Source organism: Narcine bancroftii, chromosome 13, assembly GCF_036971445.1.
Source record: "Narcine bancroftii isolate sNarBan1 chromosome 13, sNarBan1.hap1, whole genome shotgun sequence".
Lineage (NCBI taxonomy): Eukaryota > Metazoa > Chordata > Chondrichthyes > Torpediniformes > Narcinidae > Narcine > Narcine bancroftii.
This window is the reverse complement of record NC_091481.1, coordinates 88,354,446-88,372,505: the sequence shown is the minus strand read 5'-3', so window position 1 is coordinate 88,372,505 and position 18,060 is coordinate 88,354,446. Positions and strand designations below refer to the sequence as shown.

General features: G+C 41.5%; 1 protein-coding gene across 8 annotated transcripts in view; it reads left to right on the top strand.

Moving 5' to 3' along the window:
* The window catches only part of LOC138747881 (cation channel sperm-associated auxiliary subunit gamma-like), a 196,406-nt gene that overhangs the window by 26,885 nt on the left and 151,461 nt on the right, over positions 1-18,060 (top strand). For all 8 annotated transcript variants that reach the window (XR_011347709.1, XR_011347711.1, XR_011347707.1 and 5 more), the window contains 5 exons: positions 1,320-1,475; positions 3,553-3,724; positions 10,048-10,185; positions 11,384-11,449; positions 17,439-17,558. Coding sequence is in view for 1 of the 8 variants with exons in the window: in XM_069907478.1 (XP_069763579.1) it covers positions 1,320-1,475; positions 3,553-3,724; positions 10,048-10,185; positions 11,384-11,449; positions 17,439-17,558 (652 nt within the window). In the remaining 7 variants the exon portion in view is untranslated. The remainder of the gene's footprint in view (positions 1-1,319; positions 1,476-3,552; positions 3,725-10,047; positions 10,186-11,383; positions 11,450-17,438; positions 17,559-18,060) is intronic.

Genomic DNA, 18,060 nt, shown 5'->3' with positions numbered 1-18,060 from the left:
TTGGTATGTTTTGAAGGATGGGAGTAAACTGGAGCCCTCGGGGGAAACCCACACAGATACGGGCGGAAGATACAAACTCCTTACAGACAGGGCCAGGTTCAAACCTTGGTCACTGGCGCTGTAACAGTGTTAGTGCTACACTAACTTTGCTACCTTTCGACTGAATTTTCTCTCGATCTGATAGAGTCCCACATCTGAAATATTAACTATGTTCCCTTCTGCAGGTGCTATCCGTTTTAATTTTTTTTAGCAATTTTCATTTTCTACGTTTATAACTTGTTGGCTCATGTTTTCTTATCCTCGTAGTACAAATTCCACCTGCAGGGCAGATCCTTACCATTAATAGTAATTTCACAGACCACAAAGCTTAATATGTGGACAGTAGCCCATGAAGCCATTTCAACTGGCCCTATCACAGATGACCCTGTTCTTTTTCACATCCCTCTTCTACCTTCTGTCCCACTGAGAAATAGCTTGTACTCTTCTCTTTCCCTGATCTGATGAAAGGTGGCAGATCCAAAACATTGGGTCTTCCTCTTGCTGCAGAAACCGCTTGATCTGCTGAGTTTTTGACTGCATTTCCAGAGTTCCAGGATCAGCATATTTTTAAACACCACAAACTATTTTTCTGTTGAGACTTCCATTTGGGAAGCTGGATTAATAGTAATGTTCTATGAAATCATTAAAAATTTGGTATAAACCTGTTTAACATAACTTAAAACAAACAGCACAGCAAACGAAGCCAACAGTCGCCATTTGCAAGAGCTGACGAACAGTAAGCCATCAGCCAGGCCCCCAGGGTGGGTTCTGTTTACATTGCCTCATCACATCAATCACAATCAACTTTGCAGTGACCATATACTTCAAAACTTTTAAAAACAGGGTGTCTTGGAAACATTCAAGTTTTCATTCCTTCAAAACAGAAAGTGCCAGACTTATACAGCGAGTATAGCTCATAACCCATATTTTAAGTGGAAATTATGGGGTTATCTTCTACACTCAGTCGCCTAATGTGGCATAATATGTGGTACTCTTTAACTCCTGAACCTTCCTTGAGCATGCCCCACAGGAAATGAAGGAAAATGTGTAATGGTATTTGAGGAGCCCAAAGCCTCAGGTGCCGCTGAAGTTTGCAGTCGTTGGTTGATAACTTTATCGTAATGTGGCCACCACATGTACCCTTCCTGGCTTCATCCCAAAAATCCAGATGCACACTGATCTTGTACGCACTTAAAATGATGTATTATATTTTCTAGGTTGTAAACTTGTACAGAATCTGAAAGTATTCACAGAATTCTTTCAAATTTGTTCTGTTTCAGATTTTAGAAATCGGAAATCTAATTACTATTCCAAGTTTCTCATTTCCCCTCTGGTATATGACTGATCACAGTCCAGTTATGATACTCGGAGGAATTCCTAATCGCAAGGTTGTTCTTTATTCCACTAATGAATTTGACACATTTTCAATTTTGGAGGTAATTTTCAATTTCATTTGAAATCCTTTGAATACTGTACATCTATTTAAGCATGAGAAAATACTTAAATGTCTGGTATTCCAAACCATTTTGTGATTAAAGATGTTCATTGGTATAGTTACAATTGTAGGTTTGCAAGATGTTGATAATTGTTGATGAGTAGTTGCTTTGATATTTAGTAGCAAAATGCTATTGAACTCAAGTCATTTCCCATCACTTTTAAAATTTCATGAGATGCTTTCAAAAATGAGACGCCATTGTACTTCGGACACAATATAAAGAAAGAAGATGTCATTTGCCATTTCTCTTGGAGCATTGTACAGCAACTAGGACCACAGCCCTGAACGTACTGTCGTTTGTAGCAGTGGGAACCAAATGGACTTCATAGCACACTGCTGGACTGGGATGGGGCATCACAGTTAATGCAGCAGTTAGCACAATGCTATTACGGCGCCAGCAACCCAGGTTTAAATCCACTGCTGTGGATAAATTCTCCCAGTGTCTCCGTGGGTTTCCTCCCACCCTTCAAAAACATTACCAAGGTCGTAGGCCAGTTGGGTGACCTGGATGAGGAAGTGGAAGAGTGGGTTAGTAAGTTTGCTGATGACTGAAAAGTAGGTAGTGTTGTGAATAGTCTGGAGGTGTTGCCAAAGGTTACAGTGAGATATTGGTAGGATGCAGAGCTGGGCAGAAGAGTGGCACATAGAGTTTCATGCAGAAAAGTGTGAAGTGATTCGTGTCAGTAGAATACAATATTAATGGGAGGATTCTGAGCAGTGTGGAAGAACTGAGAAATCTTGGAGTTCAAGTTCATAGGACACTCAAAGCTTCTGCACAGATTGATGGTTTGGTTAAGAAGATGTATATGGTGTTGACCTTCATTAACCATGGAATTGAGTTGAAGAGCTGTGAGGTATAGTTGCAGCTATATAAGACCTGATTTAGACCCCATTTGGAACATTAGGTTTAGTTCTGGTTAATTTACTAGGAATGTGGATGCTATAGAGAGAGGACAGAGGAGATTTACAAGGATGCTGCATGGATTGGAGAGCATGCCTTATGAAGATAGATTGAGTGAATTTGGTCTCTTCTCCTTGGAGCAATGGAGGATGAGGGGTGACTGGATAGAGCTGTGTAAGTTGATGAGAGGCATTGATCATGTGGATGGGCAGAAGCTTTTTTCCAGGGCTCAAAAAGCTAAAATGAGGGGACATAGTTTTAAGGTGCTTGGAAGTTAGTGCTGGGAGAATATAATGGTAAGTGGCGGGCGCATGGAACGTGCTGTCGTCAACAGTAGTGGAGGCAGGTTCAATAGGATATTTCATTGGGTAGGTACATGGACAGGAGATGACTGGTCTTCAGGAGGACAAAGGATCATTTCCCACTACATATCAATGGTTCAATTGTTGATTGGGAAGCACAAAATTCCTTGGCATCCATATAAAGGACCACCTGTCCTGGACCTACGACACCTCCACATTAGACAGGAAGGCACCCACACTTCCTAAGGAGGTTGCGAAGGGAAAGGCTACTGGCCAGCATCCTAACAACATCGAGTGCGTCCTGGCTGGCCGCATCATAGTGTGGAAAGGTAGCTGCAAAGCATCAGATCGGAGGTCAGTACAGAGGGTGATGAAAACTGCTGAGCAGATCACTAGGGTCTCCCTTCCCTCTATCAATGAGATCTCCAGGGAGCAGTGCTTAAAGAGAGCTCAGAAAATCATTAAAAACAATTACCATGCAGCCCATAATTTCTTTTAGGCACTAACTTCAGGGAAGATGTACGGGAGCAGAAGGCTAGGACAGCCAGGCTGGGAAACAGCTCATTCCCACAGCTGGTGAGATTGATGAACAGTTCTCGAAAATTGTAAAAATCTCTTTTTATTTTGGATTGCTCTGTATCTACGTCATTAGTGCTGTATGTCTGTGTGTGTGCACCATGGTCTGGAGATAAGCCATTTCTTCAGGTTCCATATATGTATACGTACAATCAGATGACAATGAATTTGAACTCTATTTCCATCCCTTCGTGCTCACCTCATTTTTACTATTATTTCCTGTTTTGTTCAATTTTCAGCTGAATATTGACAGTTGTTGGATTAGCTCCCTAATTTGTCCACAAGGCTTCTTCTCTGCCACACTGCATGATGCCATTGCAACTGAAAGTATGCTTTTTATTCGTCAGAATCAACTCGTGTATTATTTCAAAGGAAATTTCACTTTACTTCGAGCTAATGATAAAGGATCAGGTATGAATCATTTTTCACTTCAACTTGCTTCATCATTAATGATACATAGGGAATATAAATCCATGACTGAAATGGTGTTATCCTGATTATAACACATGTTAATACATTAATATCAAAAAAAAAAGGTTGGAGTACAGTAACAAATCTTGAAACAATTTATTTTGAAGGAGAAATTAAGAAGGATGTTGAACTCTAAAGGCACACACTGACATTCTGATATGAGGAATTTAAATCTACAATGTTTCACATGAATCAATCCACTCTGGGAAGGTTGGGGCAACAGATCATTTATTATATTTATAACAGCTCTAATCTTGCCCACACTGAGATTCTGCTAAATGACTAATTTATTAGTTTCATATCTAATAGATTCCTTGCGGCAAATAAACATTTATGTCACCGATGACGTTAAAAGAAACAGTTTTCACATGTCAAGAGCAATCCTGGGATTAGTATCAGCTAGTTCAGTCTTTCATCAGACTGACTTGCTTTCCTTGTTTAAGGACTTCTCTTTGTCATTTAAATCTGATAGCTAGAAAAGCCAAAGATTCAAAAAGTGATTATGATCTCTTAAATCAGCTATATTTTGAGGCAAAAGTGAACCAGTAAGCCATGACTTTTCTGTGAACAAGATATACCTGCATGTTAAGAATCCTAACACCCAACACCCAACCCCAACCCACCAATTTTCCCCTGCAACCGCTGCAACCATGTCTGCCTGTCCCGCATCGGACTTGTCAGCCACAAACGAGCCTGCAGCTGACATGGACTTTTACCCCCTCCATAAATCTTCGTCCGCGAAGCCAAGCCAAAGAAGAAGAAGAATCCTAATGACCTAACCAAGAGTAGATTGTGGTGCAATGAGGAGTAAATTGATAGGGCGCTGGCAAATATTTGTTCCATCATTAACCATGGCTACTAGAAGACTGGACAGTGGCTAATGTGTTGCCTATGTTTACGAAGGACTGCAAGGACGAGCTCGGGGGCTCGAGGTTGCTGAGCCTAACATCAGTAGTTGGTTAGTTACTGGAGGGGATTCTGAGTAACAATTAATCCACCTGCATTGGGAAAGGCAATGACCAACAGGGCTTTAGTACCACAGGGGAAATAGTCCTTTGCCTCAAGTGTCTGTGCTCCCTGACCCTACCCCAGCCCTTTCTTCCCTTTTATCCAGGTGCCTATCTACTTTTTGCTCATACCTTGAAGAGTAAATTATAGCTCTTTACCTTCTTTTGACTTGGTGAGACCTGTTGAGTTCCTTCAACATTTCTCTAGTTTTAATAAAAGGAACCTTTGGAAAGTAACCTGTCTGGACACATCACAACTCGTTACTGAAACTGCTATTATGCAAACCAACCTCTTTCCCTCAGGGACTCCTCAGGAATCAACAGCGTTAAAAGACCCATACCACGACAGTTATACTGTACTCTCTTCTCCCTTCTCTTGTTGCACAGAAGATAAGAATTTGAAAACATGATGCATAAAGTAATGAACTAACACAGAAAGAGGATCGGATAATCAATAGAAAGCATAAAGTTGGGATACAGGGGTGTTTTTTGAGTTGGCAATCTGGTGAGCAGTGTAACGCAGGGGTCAGTGCTTGGGCCTGCAACTATTTATGATATACGTGAACAATCTGGAAGAAGGGACAGAGTGTGGTGTATCTAAGTTTGACTATGACATTAAATTGAGTGAAAAGCAAATTGAGCAGAGAGTACGGAGAGTCTGCAGAGAGATATAGATAGGTTGAGTGGGCAAGGGTCTGGCAGATGGAGTACGATGTTGGTAAATGTGAGGTTGTCCACTTTGGAAGGAAAAATTGAAGATCCAATTCTTACTTCGATGGAAAGTGATTGCAGCATGCTGCTGTGCAGAAAGACTTGGGAGTGCTTGTGCATGAATCGCAAAATGTGGGTTTGCAGGTGCAGCAGGCTATCAAGAAAGCAAATAGAATGTTAGCCATCATTACTAGAGGGATTGAATTTAGGAGCAGGGAGGTTATGCTGCAACTGTACATGGGGTCACATCCGGAATACTGAATGCAGTACTGGTCTCCTGACTGAAGGAAGGATGTACTGGTTTTGGAGTGATGCAGAGGAGGTTCACTGGGTTGATTCCAGGGATGAAGAGGTTGGCCTATGATGAGAGATTGAGTCATCTGGAACTGTACTCGCTGGAATTTAGAAGAATGAGAGGGATCTTATATAAACATATAAAATTACAAAAGGTACATTAAAATAGAGGTAGGTGAGTTGTTTCTATTAGTGGGGAAGACTAGAACTAGAGAATATAGCCCCCAGAACCAGGGTAGTAGATTTAGGAAGAAAGAAGTAAAACACGGAAGTCTACAGACACTGATTGAAGTAAAAACACAATGCTGGGAAAATCTGCCCACACTCTAATAGAGTTCTGCGCATACCACAATGCTGAACTCTTCTTCCGTCGGCTTCATCTCCAGGCCTACTTCCATGACTGACTCTCTTTTCCCCACTCAAGACTCCTTCCACTTTAAGCCATTTTCCTCCTCTTGGACTCCTTCATCCTGGCCAGGATCTTTTTATTTCCATTTGCCACTGAGACATCAGCCATCTCAACTTAACCACTCCTCTCTCTTACTCTACTCTTACTTTCTCTGAACACCCTGCCCTCCACTCATTCCGCAACAATCCCAATTTCACCATCAAACCCACAGACAAGGTTGGTGCTGTTATGGACCAGCTCATTGATCCTCCCGAGGCCAGACAATAGCTCTCAGACCCCTTATCCCTTCCACAAGACCCCGCCACAGCTCATCAAGCCATCATCTCTAACACCATCTTCAACCTCTTCACCTCTGATCACCTCCCTTCTATGGCCTCTTACCGTATTGTCTCTCAATCCCACATTGGCCATTTCTACCTTTTACCCACCATACCAGTTTCACCTTACCTTGATCTATCTTTTCTCCTCTAGTTCAATCCCTCCCCACCTATATCCACGATACCTCACATACCCTCCATCTTTTCAATGACTTCAGATTACCCAGTGGATTCCTTCATCTTCATGATTGATGTCCAATCCCTTAATACCTTCATCCCCTATACAGAAGGAGTTAAAGCAGTTTGCTTCTTCTGGACCAGAGACTTGACCAGTCACCCTCTACCACTATTCTCCTCTGCCTTGGCAGAACTAGTCCTCACTCTAAACAACTTTAACGCATCTCACTTCCACCAAGTCAAAGGAGTAGCCATGGGTACCCACATGGGTCCCAGCTACGCCTGCCTGTTTGTGACCTTTGTGGAGCAATCCATGCTACAACCCTACACAGGCAAGTGCCTTCAACTCTACCTCCATTACTTTGATGACTACATTGGGGCTGCCTCATGCACCCTTGATGAGCTCGTCAACTTTATTCACTTCGCTGCCAACTTCCAATCCAATCTTAAACTCACTCCGTTAACACCCTCCCCTTTCTGGATCTCTCTGTTTCCATCTCAGCTGACGTTTCCCACCAACATATATTATAAAGCCCCCCCCCCCCAACTACCACAACTACTTCGACTACAGTCCATCACACCCTGTCCCCTGCAAGGATTCTATTCCCTTTTCTCAATGTCTCTATCTGCACTGCATCTGTTCCAAAGTTGCAGTTCTTTTGAAATGTCTGCCTTATTCCACAAATCTGGCGACCCCACCACCACCATCAACTCAGCCCTTTTTGCATCTCCTCCATTTCCTGCTTATCTGCCTCGTTCCCTCCACCCCCATATGCAACAAACACAAGATTCCCCTTGTCCTTATCTACCACCCCACTCGCCTCTGCATCCAACACGTCATCCTCAGGAATTTCCAGCATTTAAAACAGGATCCCATTACCAAAAACATCTTCCCCTCCCCTGCCCTCCTCTCTCTGCCTTTCGTAGGGATCGCTTCCTCCATGACTCCTTTGTATACTCATCCCTTCCACCTATTTCCCCGCCCTCCCACCCCCAGCACCTTCCTCTGTGGCCGCAGGAGGTGTCACTCTTAAGCCCATACCTTCCTCACCACAGACTGGTGCCCCAAATAGGCATTTCAAGTGAAGCAACACTACTTGTGTATCCGCAGCATTGAGTTATGCATCTGGTGCTCCCTTTGTGGCCTCTACATTGGAGAGACTGGGCACAGAGAGATCACTTCACTGAGCACCTTCGCTCTGTCTACACCAGTGACAGAGACTTCCCATTGGCCAGCCATTTCAGTTCTTTGTCACACTCCCATACTCGCATACCTGTCTGTGGCCTTGTGTTCTATCCCACCAAGATTACCTCTAAATTGGAGGGACAAACTTGATTTTCTGTCTGAGCAGTCTCCACCCAGATGGCATTAACATTGACTTTTCTGGTTTCTGCTAACCTGCTCTACTCTTCCTCCTCCCCCAGTCTTCTTTCCTTCTGCTCTCCACCCCTTTCCCTCTCTACTCACCTTCCCATCCCTCCTTCCCTTCTCCACCTATTACCTCCTGCCTTTGTGACCACATCTCCCCTTACCTTTTTGTTTGGACGCCTGTGACATTTTTCCATACCTTGATTGAAGGGCTCAAAGCTGAAATGTCGATTATGTATTTTTATCTTTGCTATATAAAGACTGTTTGACCTGCTGAGTTTCTCCAGCATTGTGTTATTTTCCTAATAGATGAGGAGGAACTATTTTCCCAGAGGGTGGTGAATCTGTGGAATTCACTGCCCATTGGAGGTGACCTCAGTAAATATATTTAAGACAAGGTTGGATAGATTTTTACAAAATAGAGGAATAAAGGAATATGGGGAAAAGGCAGTTGGAGGAGAGGAAGAGCCTAGCATCAGATCAGCCTTGATCTCACTGAATGGGAGAGCAGGCTCGACAGGCCGGATGGCCAACTCTTGTTCATAATTCTTCAAGGACATTTCCAAACCACTGCTGTTATCAACCTCTCTTCATTAATGAAAGGATGCTGTCCTTGCACTGCTTTAGCTGCTGTGCATTTTCTCTGTTACACCAGTCTCTACACAACGTGTTGTACTCAAGGATAGGTTGACTTCCTTGGATAACATGCAGAATGACATTTTTTGCTGTATGTTGGTCTACATTACAATGAACAATTCAGTTTAGTTGCCATGTGATGGGTGAGGTCATGTGTGATCAGGGTGGGCTTGCCAATTGGATCCAAAGTAGGTTTAGCTGCAAGAGTGGAAGGTGGATTGTTGTTTTTAAGATTGAAGGGCTGCAGTTCATGGTGTGTAGGTTAGGGATATAGTTATTAAGTTTGCAGATGACACCAAAATTGGTGTTGCAGTGAACAATGATGAAGGATATCAAAGAACATAACGGGACCTAGATTAACTAGAATGTGTACTAACTGGCAACTTGGGCAGAGGGACCAAGAAATGTGGTAACATATTTAGGGGGGTGAAGGAGGCATTTGGCACTCTCCCTTTGACCAGGGTGTTGGGATATCATGTTCAACTCTATAAGATGTTGGTGAGACCACACTTGGAGTGTGACATTTTGGTTGCTCAACTATTGGAAGAATATCATTAAGCTGGAAAGGGTGCAGGAAGGATTCAGGAGGATTTTACTAGGACTGGATAGCCTGGAATCTTTTGTCCATGTCCCTCTGACCTTTCCCTATCCATCTATATGTCCAAATGTCACTTTAATATCATAATTATATTCTCCTCTACCCTTACACCAGCCTTTGTGCAGAAACAGTCGATCCCTTTTAAATCTCCAACTCACCTTAAATCTAAGCCCTCTTGTTTTAGCCTATTCTACAATGGGTAAAAGACTATGACTGTCTATGTATGTCCTAATAATTTTGTACTGTATAATTGAATTTTAAAAATTTAGTTAATGAATATCTTCTATACATTTGGTAATGAGGTATGTTGTTAAAATGACTAAGAAGTTCCTCATCAAACTTGTTGCTGCGAAAAGATCAACACAGCTGTTACAGCTGCAAATCAAGCCATCTTTATACTGTATCAATAGGTGTTCTGAAGAATATTGCTGGGTAAAGAAGTCAATGAATTTCTGAAGTATTTTTGCAGCTTAGTTCCTGTTTTGTTCTGTGTATTTTCCTGTTTTGCATTCCTTTTCTGGAGGTGATCGATGAGGTTCTATTATTCAACCCTCGTCATTGCTCACTCTTTATCTTTGACATTACTCAGAGAATTTTGATACAGTTTGCTAGTAGTTGAACAATTTTACCAGGAATCTTGGATCAACCTGCTTGGTGTGGGTCATTTTGATGTTATTTCTTCCCAAAAATCACTGAATTTGGTGCTTGACTCAGGGAGCATATCATGTACTTTTCTATTTTGCAGACAGCTGGAAGCGTGTCTTGCCCAATATCTGCGTGGAAAAACTAATTCCAGTGTTCCTTATTCAGAATGAAGAAGAAAAACTGTTTGTTATTGGAGGAGGAAAACATAAAGCATTGGTCTTCTTGGGAACTATCAGAGGTTTCAACATCATGTCAAAAACATGACAATTCTTGTGCAGTGTTTAACACTTGGCTGTTACAAGTTTGTATATTCTGGTTTGAAAATCAATGAAATTGGATCATTTGGAAACTATTATTCATTCATATTGTTCATTCTTTTAAAGACCAAAACTAATTTAAAATTACAGTAAAGCCCCTAGTATCTGGCATCTATGGGGATTGGTAGATCCTGGATAATGTTGCTTGAGACTTACTTTAACAATGCCTAACTAATACACCTGCATTAAGAATAAACAGTTTAAAAGATAAAAGACTTACAGAACAAACTTCACTAACATGAATATATAAACCTTAAAGCATTTTACTTTATTTTCAGTCACATTCTTTGAAAACATTTAACAGTTGCTGCATCTGCAGGTTTCTCCCCCCCCCCCCCCCCCCCCCACGGAGCCGCCTGAAAGATGAACAACATTATCGATAATTAACCCTGCCTCCCTCATGTTTACAGAGAAAGCCTCTGACAGGGGTGACTCTTTCTAAGCAAGGATAAGGTGACACTTTAAGAGAGTCACCCCAATGGTGAGCAGCACCAACCAGCTCTTCATTCCTGCATGGCGCCATTGCTGTTTCACTCAACTTTATTCAAACAGCTACTATGAGCAAAACACGACCAAGGCCTCCGCTGGTTGAATATTTGCTCCCATCTTCACCAAAGGTTTATATGTTACTTCAGAGAGCATTTACTTTTACAATTTTAAACTGATGTAGATTTTACCTATTATTTTATTAGTTATTTGAATTTTTAAATTTATTTTCCTTGAATTGTTTTGCAGGTTGCTTGAATTCCAGATACCAGGGGTTATACTGTAATTCCAAGATAATATGGTTTTAATAGTTTCTTGAAGGATTAGGTACAGTGGCTTGTATGTCATTTTGCTTATTGTAATAATTTTGCAGGTTGCAAATAAATGTCCGATTACACAAAATTGCTTGAATAACTCAGCAATTCGTACAGCCTTCTTTATGAAGCATAGATAACAATTCATAAGGCCACCTGTAAGTTGAAGTTGTTGGATCTGGAATGACAAAGTTCTATCACTGTGATTCAGTCTATGACTTTATGTTCTCTTTGTCATTTAGTTGTAGTCACTTTTGGTGAAACTTCATTCATTTTGTCACCCTGATTGTTAATTTCTAACCAATGCACTTTTTTTTAGATGGAAGAGTGAAGTTTAAACCATTGTTGAATGCTGAGGGCCGAACAGTGTGTAGCATATTACAAAGTAAGCTCTTGGATGTAAAACAATTATATTTTTATTGTAAACTCTTCTCTTTTCTTACATTGTTTAGTTTGCATTATCAATTTGTCAATGATGAGTGAACACAAACTAAGGCATTTAGTTCGACTGTATGATCTCGATTCATAGCTGCAGTGAAACCAAGTATTTGACAGTATTCTGAACTGCAAAAAATGATGTGTCCCTTTCATAGCTCCACCATCCCCACTTACATCCAAGGGTTAATTTCAGTTTTAAAGTATTCATTGAAGAATGAATAGTTTATGAGCTATAAATTGAATCACATGCTTTTTGCCTTTTGAGCATAAGGTGAATGAAAATGTGTTGTAATTGTTGCTGCACCTAAAGAACAGCTTGGATAGTGTAAATCACTGTAGAGCACTAATTTAGAAATTCCCCACTGAATTCCTAAGACAGAGTCTAATTAAGAAACATTGCAGGCAACACATTAAGAAAATATCAAAACCGGAATTATTTACGTGGGTGATCATTTACAATTTTTGGGGGAGTTATTTTCAAATCAACTCAAACTTTTCAGAGGGAGAAAAACTTTTACTTGGAGAGTATGTCCCCTAAACTGAGCCAGCAAATCTTCTCCAACTTCTTTCAAGTCAAGTCAGTTTATTGTTATCTGATTGTACAATACCACCCGACAAAGTAGCGTTTTCTGGTCATTGACACACAACCAGACATGACACACATACAGACAAACAATGCATATTCAACACAAGTATTCATCTATACAAATAAATAAATAAATTTTGTTTTGTGAATATGAGAGTCTGGGAGGGTGAGTGGGAGCAGTTCCATTGGTCATTCAGCATTCTCACTGCCCGTGGAAAGAAACTGTTCCGTATCTGGAGTTTCTAGCTCTGATCCTCATGATATTCCTGACAAAGCAATGGAACTGGAGGCTGTAGTGACTGAGGTCCAGACGTGCACCCTTGTTGAGACTGTTTTGCCAACGGAAACCAAGATCTCTGTCATTCTGAACTTCTTAGATTTGAATTATTCCAGATGACCGGCAGTGAATCTATGCCATATAAATCGTGACAGGCACACTTTGGTGCATCAAGGACAACTCTGATGCTCTAGTTCTGCAGAGTTTGCGCCTCCGTACCAGGCCCTGATGCAACCAGCCATAATTTTCTCCACTTGTAGATGTTTGTGAGAGTCTTCAGTGACATACCAAATCTCATCAGACATCTCACAAAGTATAGTTGCTGGTGAGCCTTCATTGTGATTGCAACAACATTGAGGCTCCAGGACAGATCCTTGCTGATGCTGATACCCAGGAACTTGAAGTTCTTGACCCTCTCCACTACTGAGCCCTCAATGAGGACTGAGTCATGTTCTGTTGACTTCCTCCAGAAGTCCACAATCATCTCCTTGGTTTTGCTGACATTTAGCACAAGGTTGTCGTTACATCATTTAATGAGCTGACCTATCTTCCTCTTGTACGCTTCCTCATAGCCATTTGTGATTCTGCCGACAACTGTGGTGTCATTGGCAAACACAGATAACATTTGAAATTGTGTCTGGCCACAATTTGTGTCTGGCCACAATTTGTGTCTGGATATATAATGAATAGAGCAGTGGGCTAAGCACGCATCCTTGGGGTGCGCCTGTGTTGATAATCAGTGAGGAGGAGACATTTCCAATTTGTACTGACTATGGTCTTCCGATGAGAAAGTAAAGGATCCAGTTGCAGAAGGGAGTACAGGTGACCAAAATTGTAGCTTCTTGACCAGCACTGAGGAAATAATGACATTGAAGGCCAGCTGTAGTCGAAGAAGATTAGCTGTATGTATAAATTGCTGTTTTCGAGGTAATCTGAGTTCGGTTGAAAGTTTGGAAGATCTTCAGATATTTTCAGCGGTCCTGTGACTAAGGCAGCAGTGTTGCTGCAAGGATATGGATGCATATTGCAAGCTTCCTTAGGAGCTGGAGCAGATCACTTTGTCCTCTGGGCCTGGTCCACAATTCAAAATTATCCTGGCTTATCACTTACTTCAGATTCCTGTTCTTATTTTCTCATGATATCCCTTGAGTCTGGTAATCTTACATTAGTTATGAAAATGAAAAATTTCAACTTCAAATGGTGTATCCTACCAAATGTTCTTGGTTCACTGCCACCCCTCCATAACACATAAATACCCTTTCATGTTGTGCATATTGACAATCACTGAGATGAAGGAGGTTCCAATATGTTTATTTTGCAGCTAGAACATACTACTACATAATTTAGCAAGGATATTTGGAGAACGTACCTGATGAGGAAAGATAAATAGAACTCAGGCTTTTCTCTTTGGAGCGATTAAGGATGAGAGATGACTTGTAGAGATCAACAAGATTCTGAGAGGCATAGATAGGATGGACAGCCAGCATCTTTTTCCCAGTGTGACAAAATACCAGAGGACATCTGCATAAGGTGTGGGGAGGAAAGTTGAGGGGAGACTTTACACAGAGTAGTGAGTGCCTGGAATGCATTGCTGGGGATGGTGGTGGAGGCAGGTTCAATAGGGGCATTTCGTGGACATATGGATGCAAGAAAAATGGAGGGTTATTGGTGTGAAGGAAGGAAGGTTTAGATTGTTGAGTCTTTTTATATAGGTTGGCACAGCATCATGGGCTGAAGGGCCCACACTGTGCAGTAATGTTCTGTGTTCTATATTTATCCCATCTAAAATCACTGCCTAAGTGAAAGAATGCTGAGAGTTAAAACACATTGTGGATTTTTGAAGGTGGACTATTGTCATGTTTATGATCACGTGTCTGTTTAAATTCAGGATTTATTGTCATGAACATGTGTCAGGAAATTTGTTGTTTTACAGCAGCATTATTGTGCATTACAGGTGCAAAAATTGCTGTCAATTATATTTAAAAAAAATGAAATAAATTAGTGCAAAAGAAGGGAAAGTGAGGTCTGTGGTTCATTATCCAATCAGAAATTTGATGGTGGAGGGGAAAAAGCTTTTTCTGTATTGTTGGGTGTTCATCTTCCGGTACCTCCTTCCTGATGGTAACAGTGAGAAGAGGGCATGGCCTGAGTGGTGAGGGTCCTTGAGGATAGAGGCTGCTTTCTTGAGACACTTTATTATAGATGTCCTTGATGGAGTGAAGTCTGGTGCTCATGATGGCACTGGCTGAGTTCACAACTCTCTATCTTCCTGTTTTGTGCTTTGACACCTCCATACAAGTCAGTGATGCATCTAGTCAAAATTCTCTCCATGGTACACCTTCCTCAAGGTATGAAAAAATGACGGCAGGCGTCCAAATGAAAAGGTCAGGGGGCAGTGTGGTCGCAAAGACAGGAGGTTATAGGTGGAGAAAGGAAAGAGGGCACAGCAGCAAGCAAGGGGAGGAGGGATGGTTAGGTGAATACAAAGGGAAGGGGTGGAGAGTTGTCGGAAAGAAACGGGGGAAAGGAGAGCAGGTTAGCAGAAACCGGAAAAGTTGATGTTAATGCTATCCGGCTGGAGAGTTCCCAGATGGAAAATCAGGTGTTATTCCTCCAATTTACTGGTGGTCTTAGTGGGATAGTTCATGAGGCCATGGGCAGACGTGTGAGTATGGGAGTGTGATGCAGAACTGAAATGGTTGTCCACTGGGAGGTCCCCGTCACTGGTATGGATAGAGTAAACAATCTTCCTATCTGTGCCCAGTCTCCAATGCAGAGAAGGCCACATAGGGAGCACCGTGTGTAGTAAATCAATAATGCGGAAACGTAAGTGAAGTGTTCCTTAACTTGAAAGGCCTATTTGGGGCCCTGGTCTGTGGTGAGGGAGGTGATATGAACGCAAGAGTGCCAACTTCTTCCTTTAAACTGATGACTCCATCAGGGTTGTGTCATCCACCTGCGATGAGCTTGTCAACTTCATCACTTTGCTGCCAACTTCCACCCCGATCTCATACTCACCTGGTTGATCTCTGATAACATTCTCCCCTTTTTGGAGCTCTCTGCCTCCATCTCAGGAGACAAGCTTTCCACCAACGTATACAGGAAAACCCTGCTATACACTACTTCATTTAACGTGAAATTCAGTTACCATGAGATCTTTCTGGAAATTTCTGAAAAACTCGAGTTATAAGTAGATCATGTGAACAGCTCTCCATAAAATATGCACAAATAACAGACACTTTAATAGGTTCCCCCTATTAAAAATGGATAAAAGAAAATGTGGAAAATAATCCAATACTAAAAGGAAAATAAAAGCAATTACTTTAAAAAAATACTTTGGTGCCAGTCATGTGAAAATCGGACATGCTCTGACCTACAATGAGTCAACGGTATGCACAATGTTAAGAAAGAAGGATGACTATAAAGAACAAGGTAAAGTTGCATCCGTTTCTCTTAACGCAAATGATTCGAAACAGAAGTCCATTAATGATTGAAATGGAACGGCTACTTCATCTTTGGATTGAAGATTGTAACCAAAAACGAATACACTTTATACAAAAAACATTCAAACCAAAGATTTGAATATCTCTTCGATGCTTAAAGAAAATAAATTTCAATGGGATACGGAAACTTTTGCTGCAAATTTAGGTTGGTTTGACTGCTTTAAACATGGAGCAGGATTACACAACGTAAGAATTACAGGGGAAGCTGCCGACTCTGATAAAAATGCTGCTGCAAAATTTCCAGGAAGTTCTCAAAAAGGATTTGAACTTTTGAAATTGCCAAGGATTTTATCTAAATGTTGATCTAACATGGAAAGAAGAATAGAAGTCTACAGCAATTTAGAAAAAGCTTTTGCTAGAAAAAATGTATAACGAGAAAAAAAATCAAAATCTATGCAGTCAACTTTGGAGAAATATTTTTCTAAGAAATAGTTTAGTCATAATCTAATTATGGAATAAATGAAAAATATTAGAATTATTTTTATTAACCTTAACAGTTTTGGCATTATATGCAACAAACCCACCAACTCCCAAAACTACTTCAACTACACTTCCTCACACCCTGTATGCTGCAAGAATTCTATGAATTTCTCTGTCTCCACTGCATCTGTTCCCAAGATGAGGTCTTCCAATCCAGATCTTCTGAAATGTCTGTCTTATTCCACAAATGTGTCTTCCCCTCCACCCTCACTCTGAGGGTGTCAGTCCTCACCTACATCTCCTCCATTTCTCGCTCATCTGTCCTGGCCTCCTCTTTTCCCCAGACTTGACAAACATAGAATCTCCTCACCTACTACACCACCAGGCTCCACATCATCACATTATCGACCGGAATTTCTGGCACATACAACAGACACATCTTCCCCTCTCTGCCTTCTATTGGGACCACTCCCTCCGTGACTCCCTCATGCACTCATCTCTCCCTACCAATTTCCCTCAGCATCTTCCCCTGTGACTGGAGGTGGTGCTACATTTGCACCCACACCTCCTTCCTCACCACAGGCCTTTCAGATGAAGCCATGTTTCACTTGTGTCTTCACAGGACTGACTTACTGCATCCAGTGCTCCCTTTGTGGCTTTCTGTGTATCGGAGAGACTGGGTGCTGACTGGGAGATCACTTTGCTGAGCACCTTCGCTCTGTCTCCACCAGTGGCAGAGACCTCCCCGTGGCCAACCATTTCAGTGTGTCACACTCCCATACTTGCGTCTATCCGTGGCCTCAAGTACTGTCCTACCAAGATCACCTGTAAATTGGAGGGACAACACCTGATTTTTCTGCCTGGGCACTCTCCAGCCAGATGGCATTAATATAAACTTTTCTGGTTTCTGCTAACCTGCTTTCCTTTCCCCTTCCCTTCCCCTTGTTTTCTTTCCCTCAACTCTCCACCCCTTCCCTCTCTATTCACCTAGCCTTCCCTTTTCTCCTAATGAACTTGTTAAAAGAAACACATGGATGATAAAAATTCCTAAAATAATTCCTTCAATGTTCTATATTAATGAGCATGTATCAACAAAACTGTCTTATCTACTTGGTCAGCAAATCCCAATGCGATTGTGGCTTTCTTTCAGGTGATTGCCGTGTGGTCTGGGTTGCTTTGGATCGATTCCGGAAAGCTGCTCTTCTTCTGGTTGAAGCCATATTATCTGATTATCAACATGCATCATATTTCCTGATATATTATTATTTTGGTATGTATTTTAATCTAAAGATATTTTCATTGATTTTAATTAGGTTACATAATTAAAATAATATTTCCTCTCATGAGGTGGCTGCTCTTTCCAAGCAATTGACTGCAGGGAAACATTTTAGTTTTACAAAAATTTCCTGTCTTGTCTTGTGCGATAATCTCTGGAATCTGCCAAGGATCCATCATCTCATCCTATTTAGAGTCTGAATGATGTTCAGAAAATAAATGATTTGAAAGATTCAACTGTCTGCCTCTTGCATCATCACCATGACTCTTAAACAGCCCCCCAACCCTTCCCTGACCCCTCCATCGACCATTGTACAGCTTGCAATAAGAAATCCAAACCTAGGTTCATGGCGCAAAATTAATTTAATGGCTATCAGTATCTGCCTCCCTGGCTGCTGTCGCAGATTGAGCCCAGCTGTTCACAATCTCTAAAAGCCTGAAGACCAGCACCTCTAGGTTCAAGAACAGTTCTTTCCAATGGCTGTCCTGGCTCTTGA